This window comes from Onychostoma macrolepis, chromosome 01 (genome assembly GCF_012432095.1).
Source record: "Onychostoma macrolepis isolate SWU-2019 chromosome 01, ASM1243209v1, whole genome shotgun sequence".
Classification (NCBI taxonomy): domain Eukaryota; kingdom Metazoa; phylum Chordata; class Actinopteri; order Cypriniformes; family Cyprinidae; genus Onychostoma; species Onychostoma macrolepis.
Window position 1 is genome coordinate 10895825 of NC_081155.1, and position 19211 is coordinate 10915035.

At 37.2% G+C, this 19211-nt stretch overlaps 2 protein-coding genes across 10 annotated transcripts; one reads left to right on the plus strand and one right to left on the minus strand.

Moving 5' to 3' along the window:
- The first annotated feature begins 210 nt into the window (after positions 1–210).
- crtac1a (cartilage acidic protein 1a) lies at positions 211–19199 on the plus strand. Of its 6 annotated transcripts, none has more exons than XM_058771206.1 (15): positions 211–247; positions 9316–9509; positions 11525–11721; positions 11800–11936; positions 12020–12176; positions 13165–13299; positions 13377–13513; positions 14327–14463; positions 14847–14929; positions 15033–15133; positions 15298–15466; positions 16014–16213; positions 16339–16381; positions 17262–17405; positions 18434–19199. In XM_058771206.1, exons 1-15 carry the CDS (start codon positions 236–238, stop codon positions 18553–18555), a joined length of 1968 nt encoding a protein of 655 aa, XP_058627189.1. In that variant the 5' UTR covers positions 211–235; the 3' UTR covers positions 18556–19199. The 6 variants fall into 6 exon arrangements, with proteins under 6 accessions (XP_058627189.1, XP_058627213.1, XP_058627219.1 ...); XM_058771230.1 differs by having other exon boundaries at positions 214–247; positions 16014–16159; positions 18434–19197; XM_058771223.1 differs by lacking the exon at positions 211–247 and adding an exon at positions 8562–8945 and having other exon boundaries at positions 18434–19198.
- r3hcc1l (R3H domain and coiled-coil containing 1-like) lies at positions 2369–8344 on the minus strand. Of its 4 annotated transcripts, none has more exons than XM_058771321.1 (8): positions 8219–8344; positions 7208–7702; positions 6910–7097; positions 6089–6159; positions 5638–5733; positions 5363–5503; positions 5224–5284; positions 2369–5135 (listed from the first exon to the last, which is right to left on the minus strand). In XM_058771321.1, exons 2-7 carry the CDS (start codon positions 7694–7696, stop codon positions 5232–5234), a joined length of 1038 nt encoding a protein of 345 aa, XP_058627304.1. In that variant the 5' UTR covers positions 7697–7702; positions 8219–8344; the 3' UTR covers positions 2369–5135; positions 5224–5231. The 4 variants fall into 4 exon arrangements, with proteins under 4 accessions (XP_058627304.1, XP_058627313.1, XP_058627295.1 ...); XM_058771330.1 differs by lacking the exon at positions 8219–8344 and adding an exon at positions 8075–8214; XM_058771312.1 differs by lacking the exon at positions 8219–8344 and adding an exon at positions 7938–8062 and having other exon boundaries at positions 2369–5132.
- Positions 19200–19211: the final 12 nt, after the last annotated feature.

Here is a 19211-nt window from a genome sequence, read left to right on the forward strand (position 1 = left end):
TAACCTTACGGCTTAACGGCAAACGTTCAGCTATCAAAACTTATGACCAAAAAAAAACAAAACATTTTTATTCGTATTTTGTCTATTTAAAGTTGTATTAAGGTCCTAGATAGAAGATATTTTCACAGTGCAAAAATTAAATATTGCGTCTAACCTGATGAAGCGTCCACAGCACGGCAGAGCGCTACAGTAGTGTCTCCAGCAGCGGTCCTCAGTCTGGCGCGCGCGGGAGCAGATGTACTCTGAGGTAGGGCTGGGCGATAAAACGATAACTACAATTATAGTGGTACAATTTTGTGCAACGATATTATCAGAAGGCTTTTCAATCTACAAATCGCCATCGTTTGCCAGGGATTTACTGTAGTAACATTAACTGCACCATGGTGTTGTGGCAGAAATGTGTGGTATTTATATCAAATTTATTATATTAATGTAGACGTGTATTACAAGAGTAATGTGTAATTGCACTATATTTGTGATTAAGCTATAGGCTAGCGTTTGTGCATTTATAATCAATGTATTTAGACTACTGTTTTACATATAAATAGGCTACCTACAAACCGTATAGTTGGATATTTACCGCATTATTGAGGTGCTATATGTGTGGTTTTAACTCTGGTTATCATGATGTAAATGTATGCTACTATGGAAGAACAATGGTTCATTGTAATAAAACTCAATCAGAAAAATTAAATTTCACTATATAAATAAGGAGCTTGTTTTAGTTTTTTACAGATGTTACTGATTTTGATGAACAAATTTACATCTGCATCCTAACTCAAACTACTACTGTCAACTCAATGTCAAATGTGCATTTCTAAGAGACAAAAAAAAAATATTATTATTATTGCATATATATATATATATATATACATACAGTGCCCTCTAAAAGTATTGGAACAGTAAAGACAAAATAGTTCTGTTGGCTGTGTAGTCAAGACATTTGCAAATATGATGAAAAGTTTAATATGAGACAAAACTACAGAATGTCACATTTTATTATTAGCCGTTTCAACACATACATGTTTTACCAAATAAAAAGAACAGCACTTTTAGAGTTCATCCCACTCATTGATGTGAGCATAAGTATTGGACAGTTGCTATTATTTAGTTGCAGATCCCTTGCGCACAATCACAGCAGTGAGTCTGTTCCCTTATAAACTCCTTGACTGAACTGGCAGGTGTTTTGGGTCATTGTCCTGATGCAATATGAAGCACTTCCCAAAGAATCTGGTGGCATTTTCTTGAATATTGTTAGGCAAGATGGTTTTGTACCCTTCCAAATTCATTCTGCTACTGTCATCATACATTAAGTCATCAGTAAAGTTGAGAGGCCTGTTCCAGAGGCAGCCATGCATGCCCATGCCATGACACCACCTCCACCATGCTTTACAGATGAGGCTGTATGCTTGGGATCATTGCAGTTCCCTTTTTCTCTGCACATTTTTGCTTCCCATCACTTAGATAAAGGTTCATATTTGTCTCATCGGTCCATAAACACAGTTCCAAAACTCTTCTTTGGAGCTGGTCAGAGGTTTGTATCTTGCTGTGTAGCATCTGTAATTCTGTGTCAAAGTCTCCTGAGGACAGTACATTTTCAGAGCATCACCTCAGCTTTCTGGAAGTTGTTGGTGATTTTACAGACATGTCTTTTAGGGTTCATTTTCACAGCTTTTATGATTTGTCTGTCATCAGCTACTGTTGTTTTCTCAGCCGATCAGGTAGTTGTTGGTTGCTGGTGTTTCCAAACTCTTGATTTCTCCATGCCCTTTGTTTTTGCTATAGCTGTAATTGACTTCCTCTTTTCCTTTAGCATCCAAATTGCTTGCTTTTCTCTCAAAGTCAGCTCCCTCATCTTCATCCTGGTTTGCGTGTGTCATCATCGAATGCAAGACTCAGAATGCAGAAGTAATGGATATAACTGATACGACATATTCCCTGCTTTTAATATCTGAAGAATTAATGCAACAGGACACAGCTGATCACTTAGAAAGACCTGCGAGGCAACTGATCCAATACTTCTGCTCACATCAGATAGAGGGATGAAACTCTAAAAGTGATGAACTCTTAGCTGGTAAAACATGTATGTGTTGAATCACCCAATAATAAAATGTGACATTCTGTAGTGGCATGAAAAAAAGGTTGGGAACCACTGGTCTACAGCTTTAAATGTTGGCGCGCTTTCAACCGCAGGTGGATTCTGATTGGCTGTCAATGTCTTCATCGTTAATAAAAAAAAACCTTCTGAAAGTCATTTCAAAGATATCGTTATAAGTGGTATGAATAACTCTTGTTAAAAGCAAAGAATTGCACATACTAGAAAACACAAAAGGTTTATGTCAACAATACATGAATGATATTCTAGAGAAAGGTTTGAATATTTTTATTCCGATCACAGCTGGGAATCCAAGTGCATCAACATCAGACACTTGAAAAAGTGTCTGTTAGTTTAGTGAACACAATCTTTTGGAGATAAATGCTAACAGCACAATATTTACAGTAATAATCAGGGGCGTAGCCAGAAATATTTAAGTGGGTGGGCCTACATAAAACAGGGTGGGCAAACTTTTTATTTTGAGTTGACAGATTTTATGAGATTCACTCATATAAAAATAAAAAGTGGCATGTAAGACATCTTCAGCTCTCAGTGTCGACTTTTCTCTTTACTGAAGCAAAAAATGAAAACCAAAACATGGAAAGTGAAATCACACTGACATAAAACAGGGTGGGAAAAGTGTAGCGTACAAAAAATGCATGTCAAATTGCAAACAGAAAATACAGCGCAAAGGTTCTTTAAGGTCCACAACACTTCTAAAGCATGCATTAACATGAATGAAATTTCAAAATTTACTAATACATTATTAAATAAAAAGTAGTATCTGTTAACATTTGCACCTGAGCTAACGTTAACAAAGACTAATAAACACTGTAACGAATGTATATTGCTCATTTTTAATATTAGTCACTGCATTAACTAACGTTACCTAAAGGAAGTTTATTGTAAAGCATTACTCAGTCTGAGACTAGGGGGCGATCTCATAATCAACTGTTTTTGTCGGTTCGCGTTCAAAGGAGAATAACGTTAAATATCGAGGAGAAATGAGCGCAGCTGCAAATATGCAGTTTGTTGTGGACAAACAGTTATCTAGCGCAACATTTATGTTTCTTTCCACAAAGGACGCATCTGTTTAGCAAATCAAACATGTTTCCATGCAAAAATGCGAATTTAACTTATGCGCAAAACTGGAATTTTGTCGCATTAAAACATTTGCGAATAAAGCACCGTTTCCATCCAACGAATCAAAGAGAACAAAGTTGTCACTTCCTGATAAACTGGCACTAATTATCTCTAAAAAAAACCTAAAAAAAACCCATAGCTTGCTAGTCAAGTTATCCCGTCACATAACGCAAAGTCACATGACTTTTTCAATGCGCATGGAGGAATTTATTTGGTAAATGTGTTTCCATCGTAGTTTATGCACATTTTTTTCTTGTCAGATAAAAAGTTTATCCTACTCAGTTGTGCGCATGAGTTCTTTATGCCCATTTTTAGAATTTATGCGCATCTTGACGTTTCCATCCAGCGTTTTTTAAATGCGATATTCCAAAATGCGCATAAAAATAGGTGGATGGAAACATAAAACTGTACCTATGCTAATATGATGCTCCAAACACACTTAGTACAGATGTTTCCGATCAATAAATCCATCACCCGCAGGTATTTTCAAATTCAACTTTACTAAACGCGCAAATTCATAAACATAACATTGTGGGTGGGACTAACAAAAACTGACGAATCATCATTTTGATAAGTGTATGATGCACCAATAGAAAGAGTGAAAACTAAGAAACTGCCCGTAATTGACCATGAAAACTCAAGTTTGATATTTTTTGTAAGTAAATATATAAAGTTACAGTAAAATAAGACGTTTATCATTATTAACGTTTAATAAATTACATCCATTTGGAAACTTACAAACTTCTCTTTGGGTGGGCCACAGTTAAAAAGTGAGTGGGCCCATGCCCAACCTTAGCTATGCCACTGAACATAAGAAAAGTTCTGTTAGATTGTGCTGATGGTTTGCAAAAGACTTGACCGGCATTAAATACAATATTCACAATGGACTTTTAATCATTTTTACAAAAAAAAGGGAAAAAAAACAACTTATGATTTTATGGAAGCCCGTTTCTGCCACTGAATAAAAAATAAAAAAGGTATCTCACAATTCTGACTTTTTTTCTCTTAATTGCGTGATATAAACTCGTAATTGTGAGTTAAAAAGTCATAATTATGAGATACAAACGCGCAATTCTGTGAACATATCAGTCTCCCCCCCCCACCACACTCAAAATTGGACTTTATTTCGCAATTGCCAGTTTATATCTCACAGTTCTGATATAAACTAGATATAAACTCGCAATTGCGAGAAAAAAAGTCAGAATTGCGAGTTTTAAAAACTATAACTATAAATTGTAATTCTGACTTTATAACTCGCAGTTGAGCTTATATCACGCAATTCTGTGAAAAAAGTCAGAATTATGAGAAAGAGTTGCAATAACCTTTTTTTTATATATATATATATATATGTGTACAGTGGCAGAAACGGGCTTCCATACGATTTACAAAATAGTCACTGTATTTCAGTTTTTCATTGAAAAATCTGCAATTTATGGCAGTACAAATACCACCATGATGCTTGACCTAATTTTTTTTTTAAAGCAAAACCATCTTTCCTATTTCCTTTTTATTTTGAGATTCACTCATATAAAAACAAAAAAGTGGCATGTAAGACATCATCAGCTCTCAGTGTCGAGGTTTCTCTTTACTGAAGCAAAAAATGAAAACCAAAATATGGAAAGTGAAATCACACTGACGTGATCTGGTTTGTTTTAGTCTCCAAAAAGAAAAACATTATTCAACAAAAATACATTAAAATGGCCTTTCTAAAACTGAAAACAATTATAAACATTTACAGGGCAAAGTTCACAGTTCAAAGTGAATCTCAAGAGGAAAGATATAAAATTACAAAACGTCCCTGTTGAAGTTTGTGTGGCTCTCAGACTTTGCTTCGATGAACCCGTTTCCCTGTTCTTGTGGCTTTGGTTCAGTCCGTGCTGGTTTGACAGTAGTCCTGCTGGAGGTCCCCAAACCCAGAGATAAACCACTTCAGACCTGAACTGATGATCGAATCAAAATGCTTCATAGTTCACATAAACACAAACCTGTATCTTCATTTGCCCTCCCAGGCGTCTTCACGCTGCTTAGCAGCCAAATGCTTTTGTTCTGACGAGAGAACAGAACAAATAAATCCCCGTTTTTAACCAGTCCAGCAAGATAAGAAGCTGTGAATAGTTACGTCACCTCTGGCCTGCCGTAGTTTGTTCCTCTCTGCCTCTCGATCTTCTCTGGTCTGGTTACTCTTCACACCCAGAGCCCCGATCACCAGGCGGCGCGCCAGAGCAGCACTCGTCTCAGGACGCTCTTTAGCCGGCAGCAGATAATCTACACAGAGACAATCAGGTTTGAGGAAAAAGAAAATATTAAATAAGACTGGGTTTATGACTTCATTTCTGATGGATGCACAAAACAGGCTCAGAATAGATAAAACACGAGTGAATAAGAGAGAGCAGGAGTACCGGAGCAGCTGCGCGCTTTGGCTTTAGTGGCGTTTGATGATTTGGAGAGAGGCCTGATCTTCATTATGGGGTTCTTCATCCCCAGAGCATCACGAGCTACACAGACACACAATAAGATATACAACATGTACAATAAAAGGACAAGGTTTCTCGTTTTCGGGATTACCAATATTTTGAATGCGTGTGATGCTAATGACACGTACGTTTTTGGACTTGACTGTTTCTAAATCAAAATTCAGAAACCAGTTTGATGATGACTCATTATGGAAACATTTCAAAAAGTGACATTTCTACTCTTTTTCACAGCGCTTCTTCAGACAATTTCAAGTCCTCAAACATATCACAGAAGTTAAAACCGTCATGCTGTTGTCCTCCAAGTCAACCAGCGATTGATTCCAGAGATCTTACAGGCATCATAATGCTATTCACAATATCTGGAAAACACACTGACCTGCGATGGGGCTGGAGAACAAACCGAGGGCATGCGTGTCGTCAATCCACTTGATGTCAAACCCCTTCTGCCTGAAAACACACATCTGATCAGTAACAACAGCAGTTTCCGTAGACCAGGGATTTCTAAACTTTTTTGTCAGTCAAACCTACGGTGGCCGAGAGAGCTCAACGCGCTGCAACTTCAGAAAACACATGCAAATAGAAAAAGCACCAGCAAATCAAGAAAACATCTTCTTCAGTTTGACAGCAGGTGGTGCAAATGCTCACAACGCAAACAAATAAAGAAATGCGCTGTCAATTCTCACAACACAACCAAATAAAGAATTTTATTTGCAGCGCGTTTCTTTGTTTGGTTGTGCTGTGAGCATTTGCAGCGCGCATATTGTCAAATTGATTAAGTTGTTTTCTTAATTTGCAGGTGTTTTTTCTATTTGCAGCGCATTGAGCTCTCTCGGCCACCGTACAAACCCCTTAAAATACATAAATAAAAATACATCAAATATTTACATGAAGCCCCCTCTGAGATTTTAAGTTATCGTTTCAATAATTTAATTATACATTAGCATTTTTATGTAATGCTGAATTTCTACAAATCTGTTCTGATGAACAAACAAACTCATCTATATCTTGGAGTACATTTTCAGCAAATTTCCATTATTGGGTGAACTAATCCTTTAATTTAATGCAGGCTTTGATTTGAGAAAACGTAGCTATTTCAGTTTTTTGTTTGATTGATTGATTGCGCAGCCCCATTTATTTATTTAAATGCTGGTTAGACAACATGAAATCAGTGCGATTCACGATCAGAGCTTGACGCACTGGAACGAGCTGAAGGATCTGATCAAGTCCTCCATCTTGAAATCAGACGGGAAGTCGTAAATCTCCACGATGTGCGACAGCTCATCGTCCCGAAGCTCCACCTCCTCTTCCATCTCCGGTGTCCAATTATAGCAGTCGAAGCGCGGCTCCTGCGCAGACGGCTTCTTACGCCCCTCCTTAAGAGACATCTGAAACAGGAAGAAGAATCAAACCCTGCGTCTCAGTTCGTTATGTCATAATTAAAGGACAGCTCACTCAAAAACGAGTGAAGGGATTGAATCGTCTTTGTAACTCTTACCTCCTCCATTAAATGTGGGTCAAGACAGTCCCCATCATCATTAAACAAAGAATCCCAGTTCTCCCCTTCATCCTCCTCCTCCTCCTCCTCCTCCTCTTTTGGCACCCCATCATGTTCTAGTGCACTACCCGTGTCCTCTGGTGTGTTCATAGTTCTGGATACATTGTCCGTATCATCTCTAGACTCCTCCTCTTTTTCTGTGTGCATGTTTAGGTTTTCTTCATCTCCCTCCTCCTCCCGCCCCCCGTCATCCGTTTTTTCCTCTCCGTTTGGGGTCTCTGTCGCTTTGGCTTTATCCTTCTTGTTCTTGCGGGCCTTGTCGGTGTACCGGGGCCTGGGTCTGGTTTTCTTGTCACCGCCTGCCTGAGGCTTCTCCATCTTCTCGGCCTGGCGTTTCTTGGGCACGTAGATTTCCATGGCAGGTTTTTTTGTTCGGGCCGGAGCATCCGTCTTGGGCCCCTCTTCTGGCTGAGCTGCTTCAGTCTCCATAGGGATCTGTGTAAGGAAAGTGTGTCAATGAGTGTAAGGAGGACAAAAGCTGTTTTTAGAGTGGCATATCAGGATCCATGTAAATGTAAAATTCTTGCATGTGTATATAATGTAATTGGCCAAAACTTGCTCTTTCATTTCCGGTGTGATAAACAGACAAGAAACAATATAAGTCGTGATTTTTCAACATCCGTGTATGACTCATTATTTAAATACGTCGTTTTCATTATTTAAAACTTACATTTCCAGACGAATTTGGATGAGCATTGCAAAATAATTTTAATTTACAAGATAATAAATGACAACAATGTAGCATTCTGAAGTTTGAAGTTCTTTTTAAATAGTAAGCGTTCGTAACATAAACACAAATTCACTGACCGAGACACCATTTAGGAGCACGAATTATCTTTTCAAAACAACTAATGAGTACTGATAGTAACACCAAAATCTTCTAGGATGGTATGTTAAGCAGTGAAAATTAACATTTGTAGAGGAAATTATTCGCAGTTTACTTCTACTTACGCCTCAGTATTTTTCAGTTCGCCGGAACGTTGAAACCATGACCGGATGTTTGGAGACGTACGCACGCCCTGACGTCGGGAAGTCTATTGTGGGAGTTGTAGTTTAAGAGTGTAGTTCTTCTTCTTCTTCTTCTTTGATGTTTTATGGCGGTTGGTAAGAGTGTAGTTTAGAAGCGAAGCTCATTTTGACTGCTATCCAAAGCGACGCATAATAAACGTTTTATCATTTTATTCACGAACTGCGAAAAGAATGAGATTAATTAAAATAATTGCCAACTATGATAAGTTATCAGTTCTTGTGATACGTTTTTCAGCAACAAATACTACAGTACAATTATTCACAATTAATATTACAATTATTACAGTTATAAACAATACAAGCAAACATGATTATATTTGATCAATTAATATTATTTTAAGTTTATTGAGTAAATTGAGTATTTGTTTGGCACGTAACACATCTGCATGCTGATTCCCGCGTCGTTCACGCCCTCTTTTCTCTCGCGGGCTTGTGATTGGTCGGACCTACACGGTATTTAAAATCCTCGACAGTGATTGGACAGTCGCTTACACAAGCGCTTGTGTAAGGCGGCTGCATTGAAGTTGTGTAAGGAGCGAATATATACACCGTACACAACAGAAAACACACATCATTTACAGTCAAGCCACGGACAGGAAAGCCTGAGAGCGTGAGTATCCACTGTAATCCAGCTCAGTCAGCACGACAGGTGGATATGACACATTATTATCTACTTGTAAAGCTAAAAGCGTCTGCGAAATGACTAAATGTAATGTAAATGCATGAACTATTCTGTCCTATCATGTCGCTGTAGTTTGCTTAGATCTGCTCTGAAAATCTCTTTCGTTTATTTTCTTTAATGCAAAACAACATATTGGTTCTGTTTTGCATGCTTTCCAAATTTTTCTTTCTTTTAGTTGAATTTAAATATAATTGCATGATCTTATTTATGTTTTCATATTCATATGCCGTGTAAGAAATGTCATAAAATGCTTTACACATTACATTTAACTGCATGATTATGAAGCTAAAATGTGAATGCTGCTGTCAGTTTGCACTGAATACTGTTTGATTGACAGGTGGAGATGAGGATGTGGTGGGCGTGTCTTCTCGGTTTGGGTCTGTCAGCTCTCTCTCAAGCTCAGCCCATGTTCTCCGTCACCACGGATACGGTTCTGCCCCCTGATGCTCTTCACAACCCCACCCAGCGGAATTATGGGATGGCGGTGACGGATGTAGATGGAGATGGGGATCTGGAGGTGGTGGTGGCCGGGTAATGAAACTCCAGTATAGCCTGATTTCTCAGTGATTATGAAATAAAACAGGCAGATATATGAAATTTATGAATATATGAATTCTACACTTAATATATATATATACAACATAAATAATTTAAGCTGTGATTTTGTAAGATCTCTTGTTTGACTCACTTTTAAAAAGTATGACATTTTTTGGATGAAAATGCCAACAGATTATAGATAAAGTTTTCACATTAATAAGAAAAATAAATTAATTTAAATGTTTATATATTTATTAATAAAACAATTTGGCCGAATATTTAACAACTGCAAACACTACAAGCATATACATATATATACATATATATATAATGTATGTGTATGGAATACTATTCAGGCCAATTTTTGAGTTTGCTCAACTTATTTTTGTGGGAGATTCTCAAATTTTTGTCGTATAAACTTAAAACGACAAGTTGAGAAAACTCCAAATTTTAAGTCAACCAACTTCAGCAGATTTTTAAGTTGGCTCAACTTTTTTTTTTTTTTTTTACAGTGATGGCACGCCAGGCAGAGTAGGAGTAGCAGCGTTTTCTGTTTTGTCACGCACATCAATCGGAGTGTAAACAGACCGAGAGATCTTGAGGCAGTGCTCTATAATAAGATAGGAGTAAGATATAGGTGGCAAATACAGTAGGTAAATACGTGTAGATTTGCACTGTCTGTTTGCTTACGTGCATTGGAGTACAAACAGAAAAGATCTTGAGGCAGTCACGACGCGCTCTCTGTTACAGATTAAAAGAAAGGAATAAAATGTACTATAATAAGTTTACTCACTAGCATCAGTCGGAGTGTAAACAGTGAGAGATGTTGAAACAGGTGAAAAGCATTTGGTTAATAGTGAATATTGACCTCTTGTGCGTACTGTTGTGGCTCCAGCTGTTAGCAGGGGATAATCGCTGCATTTGAGGGTAAAAAAGACAGAATTATATATTGTGCCAAGAAGGTTGCACTGTCTGTTCGTTCACACAGGCACGAACTGATTGACAGCTGCCTTTAGCAGAGCCTTTACCTTCACCTCTATTGCTCAAAGCGTTCTGCACGGTCGTCTGATTCATAAAAAACATCATCATTCATAAGTAATAGGTTAGTTTCTGTCCTGTTTTTAACCCCCCTCATCAGAACGCTCTGTTTGAAGAGGCGTGGCAGATTGTAGACTTGGAAGTAAACACCCACTGCTATGATTGGCTAATAGTTGTGTATGTTTAACAGCCTACATCCTTCACAGATGGACGTTGCTGTTTAGGTCAAGAAGGCATAAATACTCAGTACATATCAAACAATCTGTAAGAAAAGACAAAGCAATAGTAATTACGTAATAAAAACAGTTACTCTCACTTGTGTTGCGACATTACTGTCGGATCCAATATATACTGTAAACATTTTTTTACAGTATATTCAGCAAAGCATCGTCTTTTAGTTTCAATCTTTCTGAAAATCCTGCATCGAATTGTGCCTTGTTTGTAAACAAATCTGTGGTAAAATGAAGTGAACAAAGGACCGAGTTCTTACTGACGTGGTCTGGATCTTCATTAAAAATAAAGGTCATCCACTCTTTTCCACCGTTGGGATCAGAAGGAAGGCAATGCAAAGACTGTTTTTCCACAACTTGGCACTGCACAGCATCTGGTTGTCTTTATCATTTGGTTTCTGTGTAGACCTGTACTTTTGCGTCTCGTTATTTACACTACATGTGCAAATCGGTGGGCAGGGCTAAACAGGCAGCGATGTAGAAGCAGGTGTTGATCTTCTTCTGCGGAGGCGGTGCTTAGCCACACTATTACATCTCATAGAGTAGAACATTCCACAAGCTGTCGTTTTAGCAGACTGGCTTCAATATAAGCTGTTTTTAGACTAATGAGAAAGTTTTGAGTTCTGAAACTTACAGGATGTTTTTATAGTACAATGATTTCTTATGTGTCAAAAGATCAAGTGAATTTTGGTTTCTCAGTTCATGACCCATTTAAGGATTTTGTTGTTTGCCCATTGTCAGGTATAACGGCCCAAACCTGGTTCTGAAGTATGACCGTACCCAAAACAAGCTCGTGAACATAGCGGTGGATGACCGCGCTTCTCCTTACTACGCGCTGAGAGACACGCAGGGAAACGCCATCGGAGTGACGGCCTGCGATGTGGACGGAGACGGCAGAGAGGAGATCTACTTCCTCAACACCAACAACGCCTACTCAGGTACGCAAAAAAACACATATACCTGTAGACCCAGAAAACTAAACAATCGCTTACAAAACCAAACTAAACTCTTTAAAGGTCGGGCGACTTATGCAGACAAACTGTTCAAGTTTCGTAACGGTCGCTTCGAGGATCTGCTCGGCGATGACATCAACGTGCGCAGGGGAGTGGCCAATCGCATGGCGGGACGCTCCGTGGCTTGTGTCGACAGAAAGGTAATTAAATTATCCATCTTTTAATAGTTATTGAGTAAATATTATAATTAGTTTTGCATTTTAATGAATTTATTCTGCTGTAGGGAACAGGTCGTTACTCGATTTACGTGGCGAACTACGCCAGCGGTAACGTCGGTCCGCACGCGCTCATAGAGATGGATGAAGCCGCCAGTGACGTCGAGAAAGGCATCATTGCGCTGTCTGATGTTGCGCCACAAGTCAACGTCAATAAGTACACAGGTCAGAGAGAACAAAAGTCATGTTTGTTTATATATGTGAGATTTGGTAAGATTTGTTTTTTGTTTTTTTTGTTAGAAATCTCTAATGTTTGCCAAGGCTGCATTTATTTGATCAAAAATACAGTAAAAATACTAGTACTGTGAAATACGATTACAATTTAAAGTAACTGACTTCTAATTCAGTATACTGTAAATTGTAATTTATTTCTGTGATGTAAAGCTGGATTTTCAGCATCATTACTCCAGTCTTCAGTGTCACATGATCCTTCAGAAATCACTCTAATATTCTGATTTGCTGCTCAAGACACATTTCTGATGGACACTTTTCACAAGATACATTTAATGGTCATCAGCATCGTAAATCCTTGAAAGATTTTCTATATTTTAATCTTTTTTAAAATGTATGTACATTTATAACACTATACTTTGTATAATATCACCATTGCATCAAATTACAAAAAAACTAGTTAACGCTAATGCGAGGGTGTTTCTAATGCAGCGTCTATGGGAAGGAAGGGTAAATTTTGCATCATTCTCTCTTCTGACTGCCGTTATCAGTCTCTCTCAATTTTTTGCCTTTTACTGAAAGTCATGAAAACACTATCTTGGAGTTTTTCTTTTGATATTTGAGCAAATGGGAATGCAAAAAATATATTTGGGATTAAATGCTCTTGAAGTTAACCCAACTATGATGACTTCCGCTGCTGAGAAACCCGGAAATATGGAAAAGATCTATTATTATCAATGTTGAAAACAGTTCCTAATATTTTTTGGAAACCATTATCATATTTTCCCAGTACTTGCTGATGAATAGAAAGTTCAAAAACAGCATTCATTTGAAATATAATAATTTGTAACATTATGATTTATTTTTTACTGTCACTTTTGATCAATTAAATGCATCCTTGCTGAATAAAAGTATTCATTTCTTTCTAAAACCCCCAATTTTTTTTAGCGTTAGTGTAACCTTCTGAAACTTGTTTTATAAGGTGGCCGTGGTGTAGTTGTCGGTCCAATCCTCAGCGACGCAAGGTCTGACATTTTTTGCGACAATGAAAATGGAGCCAACTTCCTGTTCAAGAACAAGGGTGACGGAACTTTCACAGACGTGGCCGCCGAGGCAGGTGAGAGACCTGACTTTATATTTACAGCACTGATTTGTAATCTTCCCTCAGACTTATGTGTTATGGTGTGATGACAGGAGTTGAAGACAGATATCAGCACGGGAGAGGTGTGGCGCTGGCCGACTTTAACGGTGATGGAAAGACAGACATCGTTTATGGCAACTGGAACGGCCCACACCGCCTCTACCTGCAGGACGGCCAGCAGAGATTCAAGGTGAATCACTTCTGAGCAAAACAGCCTTTGATTAATTACAATTTTTGACTTGGTTTTCAGTTAAAACATCAAAGAAGTCCAGTAAAACAAAGACAATCTATGAGAACAAATTATCAGAGAATAAATATATTTCAAAATATACAAAATTTGCCAAAAATATACATTTCTTAAATACATTTCAAAATATATATTCTGTAAATATATTCTCTACCCATATACTTTTGGGGCAGTATTTGTAAATATTTGTAAATGTATTTTAATAATATAAATATAAATTATCAGTCCATGAAAATACATTCACATGTCATTTTTGAAGAAAAACTTTGCTTGTCTATAACACATGTGAACATATAACACATAAAATAGTGAATAAAGCCTAAATGTAGGCTACTGTAAGATTGAAAATGTATTTTCTTGACTTATTTTAAAATATATATTGGTATATGGAAATTTGAAACTAAATATATTTTATATTTTTTAAAAATTATATAAATTCACTGTTTAGAACATATATTTAAAAAAAAAAAAAAACATTTTGGCCATAAATAAATAAATACATATATGTTTTTTTGCTATATGGGTCTATATGAAGAGTTCATTTGCAAAAACGGATAACTCCGTTTTTAACCATTTTTAAAAATCGTGTTTTTTCATTGTGCATTCCAATTAATCTCAATCAAACTGCAGTTGGGTTATTTTGATTAGGTTAAAAATAACTAAAAAATCACACACAATAAAAACATAATAACATGATAAAAAACATGATTTTTGCACATTAAAAAAAATTAACTCTTCATATATATGTTGTTGTAGGATGTCGCCACACAGGCCTTCGCCACTCCGTCACCCATTCGCACCGTCATCGCTGCTGATTTTGACAACGATCTTCAGCTTGAAGTCTTCTTTAATAACATCGCTTACCAAGGAAACGCCCCCAACAGAATCTTCAGGTACATCAGCTGATGTCTAATGTTCACTGATATATATATTCATATTATTTAGAGATTATAATGTCTTTTTCATTGGCAATGTGTCCTTGTGGCAGTGTTGTTATTGTTAGATAAAATCAGTTTTCATTAATTGTAATACAATGGAAATAAAATAAAATAAAATGTAAATATTAGATAAACATAACGTAAAAAATAAAATGAAATTTAGAAATGAAATAATTCCTAAAACTAAATATAAAATATTTAAATATAAATATAAAAAACAAAAGCACATGACAAAATTAGTAACAAAACTAGAAAAAACATAAAAAAAATATACAAAATAAAAGCTATAAATAATAATGTAAATAATCCTATAATAACACTGGCTTTTGTTTGTGTAGGGTGTCGAGGAAGCAGAACTCTGACCCTGAGATCACAGAGCTGGATGTGGGCGACGCCTCTGAGCCTCAGGGGAGGGGCACAGGTCAGATCACATGACCAGAGCCACTTCCTGTGGATATAAACAACCTAATGTCTTTCTTTAATAACTGACAGCATTAGAAAGTGATGTTTTGGTTGGGTAACAGGCGCCACAGTGACAGACTTTGACGGTGACGGTCTGCTGGATCTGTTGGTGGCTCACGGGGAGAGCGCCTCTCAGCCCATCTCTGTGTTTAAGGTCAACCAGGTATGTCAGAAAGTTTATTTTCAATGTAACAATCCATGACTTCAGACTTTTGGACCTCATTGTTTATGTACTGTATACAGTTGTCTCCCAAGTTCTGACATAAAATTCAGTGTAAACAAACATTTGAATGGTCAGCTCAGCATGCTTTCTTCTTCTTTCTGCAGGGCTCCTCTAGTAAGTGGCTGCGTGTGGTGCCGCGCACACGTTTCGGTTCGTTCGCTCGTGGAGCGAAGGTGGTGATGTTCACGAAACACAGCGGCGCACACACTCGCATCATTGACGGAGGATCAGGCTATCTGTGCGAGATGGAGCCTGTAGCTCACTTTGGGTTAGGTATACAGATCAGATCATTTACAAATTCAGTCGCTTCGTTTAAATAATTTTATCCCTGATTTATGATGTATTAGTGTAGAAAAAGCTGCTTTATTCTACATACACTACCGTTCAAAGTTTGGGGTGAGTTAGATTTCATTTGAAAGGAATTAATACTTCTTATTCAGCAAGAATGCATTCAATTGATCAAAAACAGTAGACAGTAAGGTAAATGCACAAATGTTTCTTGAGCAGAATATTAGAATGATTTCTGAAGGATCATGTGACACTGAAGACTGGAGTAATGATGCTGAAAATTCAGCTTTGCATGACAGAAATAAATTACATTTTAAGGAATATTCAAATAGAAAACCGTTATTTTAAATTGTAATAATATTTCACTATATAACATTTTTTAATGTATTTTCTGACCAATAAATCAGAAGAGACCCATTTAAAAAATAGACCCCAAACTTTAAAACATATTTCATTTTGACTCATTCTATCTCAGTAACAACTCTAAGTCATTAGCATATTAGATTAATAGTCTCTTTTCATTGGCTCTTAGGAACCGATGAGGCCACCAGCATTGAAGTCTTTTGGCCGAATGGTCGCTCCATCGCTCGGCCGCTCGAGTCCACTGACATGAACACCGTCATTGAGGTCGCATATCCTAATGAGGGGGAGGAGTCAGCGCTCACATCTGACGCACAGGTATGGATGCATGCAAATGAGGAGGAGGAGTCAATGCACACCTTACACAGCCAGGTATGGCTATATACAGTTTAGGAACAGACATTTAATAACGAAGCACAAACATTGTTATCTGATTGTCATTGCTTCAAAACAATATTGTGAATACTGAAGTGTGGCTCTGTATTGATTCTCTGCAGTGTGGAGAGGGATTCACAGTCAACACAAACGGCCGTTGCGTTGGTAAGATTATCTGTGAATTACATGCTCTGTTAACAATTGCTCCAAATTTGAGAAAAAATGGAAAACGTACATTTCTAAAAGCATTTCTGTAGCTCTTTTGGAATTCAAAACAGCATACATGATTTAATTTTAAACATGGTTTTAAATGTCACAAATGTCCAAAAAAAGTCAATAAAAATATATATTATAGTACAAAAGTGCAAAATACAATTTATGACTATTTATGCTCAGTGCATTTTCTCAATGACAAAAAACTAATTTTGGATCCTGTTTTGCATATTAATGAATATGCAGATTTTATTGCTCAAATTCGCTGTGAAGGTTTAATTCAAAAAAATTACAGAGAGAAAATATTTGAAATAAAATGCAAACGTTGATCTAAAGTCTTTTGGCAGTTATTCCAGAACACACTTAACACCTCTGAATAATTATAAAACATTGACATATTTGTTTTCTCTCTCTTGCCCCTCAAACAAAAGCCTGAGTATTTTCAGCTGGACATTGAGTGCCATCGTCTCATTAAATCAGAGCTGTGCTGTCAGATGTCTGATACTGAACCAGTTATTCAACAAACTCAACCACAGATGCTTCAGGCTTTACTGCAAAATCTCTGTTTAAGATGCAAAATCTTTACTGTAGTGCTATTGAAACTGAACACTTGTACTGTTACTCATCACATTTCTAAGGGAAAAATGATAGTCAGCACTAAGTCTGAAAATGTTTACATCCGACACACTTGTTGCTTTTCTTTTTATTTCCTTTTTTTTTTCATAACTTGTTTACTCAAAATTGGAATGGTGTGCAATACTAATAAAGCAATCGTGAGGGACTGCGCAGTCTGTGAGTGTGATTCTGTCTCCATTTCCTTCATCCTGTTCAGACGTAAACGAGTGCAGGCGTCTGCCAGCCCTGTGTCCTCACACTCGTCCGGTGTGCACCAACACATACGGACACTATAAGTGCAGCTCTAAGAAGAGATGTGTTGAGGGCTACAAGCCCAGCAGAGACGGCCGAGCATGTGTGGGTGAGTGCAGGGGACGTTCAGACTGTGAATGAATGAATGTAGCAGGATAGATGCAGTTCTGAGAATGTCGGTTTACTTTCAGTCCATTGGTTATGCGTTTATGGTCACTTATGCAGATGAAAAAAATCAACTACACTGCAAAAAAGTGGTATATGATTTAACTGTCACTCCCATCTTTGAGTAGTAATGTCATGAATGCTGTAATACAGACCTATGGTTGGTCTCTTAGGATGGCACTCAATAAATTATTGCGGAAGTGAAAGCACTTCAATAAATAAGATTACTGTGAAGCAAATGCACTGCACTAAATAAAAAATCATTTGGACTTTAAAATCAAAGAAATATGTTTAACAAATTTGAAGTTGATTACAAAAATTTCTGTTCTTGGGAGATTTTGTTTAGGCACTAAATATCACCACCAGGTGACTATACAATGGTGCTGTAAATTTAGTAAAATTTGAAACATGATACTGCCCTCTAGGGGGAGGAGCCCGCTGAAAGTTAAAGCAAGTAAAGCAATGTCCAATTTCAAAACGACTTTCACAAAATGAATTTTGAGCGTTGACTTTTCAAGCTTTCAAAAGACGTCTAATTTATGATGATAGCTGAAATATGTGAAAAAAGAAATAAATGTCGAGGCAAGTAACATTGAAATCAATAACATACATTTTAAAGTAGAAAATAAATACATTTAAAAATAGAAGTACTGAAATTGTAATTTTTTTTAAACACTACAGTTTTAAATAAAGCAAAGATTTCTGTAGAGTGTATTTAAAGTACAGTTTATTTACACTGCAGTTTCTAGCTAATAGGCTAAAAACAATGTGCCTCTGAGTTGTGTGGAAGGAAATATTCTTTATAAACAGGAAGAATTTACCTTCAGAATTTAGTTCATAATCGTAATGCATAAACGGCCTAATATAAGTGCAAACACATTACCTGAAACCCATCACGAGTCTATGCACGTCAGTTTCTTCTTTCTTTCTTTCCACATTAGAATCATATCTGTTTGTCCTCTGTTCCTCCAGCTGTGGCCTCCCGGTACAGCAGCGTCTCTTCCTCCTCTCCCGTCTGTCCTGGGTTTCATCTTCCTGAGCTTCTCCTGGTCTCAGTGCTGAGTGTCTCTGGAGGTCTGTCTCCGTGTCGTTGAGTCTCTGGAGGTTTTCTGTTCTGGTCTGTCAACACGATGAAGACGGACCTCAGACTAATCAGATGATGCACATTCAGGAGATCTTCAGATGTACTTTCAGACCTCAAGAGACTGACTGAAACACAGCAGTGTTACTGCATGGATATTTGTCTCCACAAAGAGAAGTCACATAAGTTGAAGGGCTGAACTGGATGAACTCGCGGTGTCATGCTGATGATTGTGATTCTCCAAACCTCACATGTTGACACTTTACAATATTAATAGGCTTTTGTTTAGTTAAAAATGATCAGTTAATGATGAGCAAGTACATAACCAATCAGTGTTCGAAACCTAGTTTTGAACTAGAAATACTAGTTTGTACTTATACTAGTACTTTGTCTTTGCGTATCTGTAATTCTGAAGTGAATACTGAGCCCACACACATACACCTCAAAACCTTAGATTCATCCGCGCTGAGGAGCCGATGCACAACCCACGTAAAGAAGAACATCTCAAACAGAGATATACATAGCCTATTAATACCTTAAAAACTTAATGGCAAAAAACAACGTCCTGTTTTACATGAAAGCATTTCTTTTTAGTCAAGTGTAAAATGCCTTAATAAAACCCTGTGCAGAAAAACACATTTAAATAAAATGTGGATCAAATACAGAAAA

Excerpts from the sequence above, each read along its gene's own strand:
- crtac1a (XM_058771206.1), top strand. Across the intron at positions 9,510-11,524 it reads CTGGAGGTGGTGGTGGCCGG|GTATAACGGCCCAAACCTGG; the intron begins GTAATGAAACTC and ends GCCCATTGTCAG. Across the intron at positions 13,514-14,326 it reads ACGGCCAGCAGAGATTCAAG|GATGTCGCCACACAGGCCTT; the intron begins GTGAATCACTTC and ends ATGTTGTTGTAG.
- r3hcc1l (XM_058771312.1), bottom strand. The coding sequence starts at position 8,012 with ATGCTACATTGTTGTCATTTATTATCTTGTAAATTAAAATTATTTTGC. Across the intron at positions 5,734-6,088 it reads GTTCTCCAGCCCCATCGCAG|CTCGTGATGCTCTGGGGATG; the intron begins GTCAGTGTGTTT and ends GTGTCTGTGTAG. Across the intron at positions 5,504-5,637 it reads CAAAGCGCGCAGCTGCTCCG|ATTATCTGCTGCCGGCTAAA; the intron begins GTACTCCTGCTC and ends GTCTCTGTGTAG.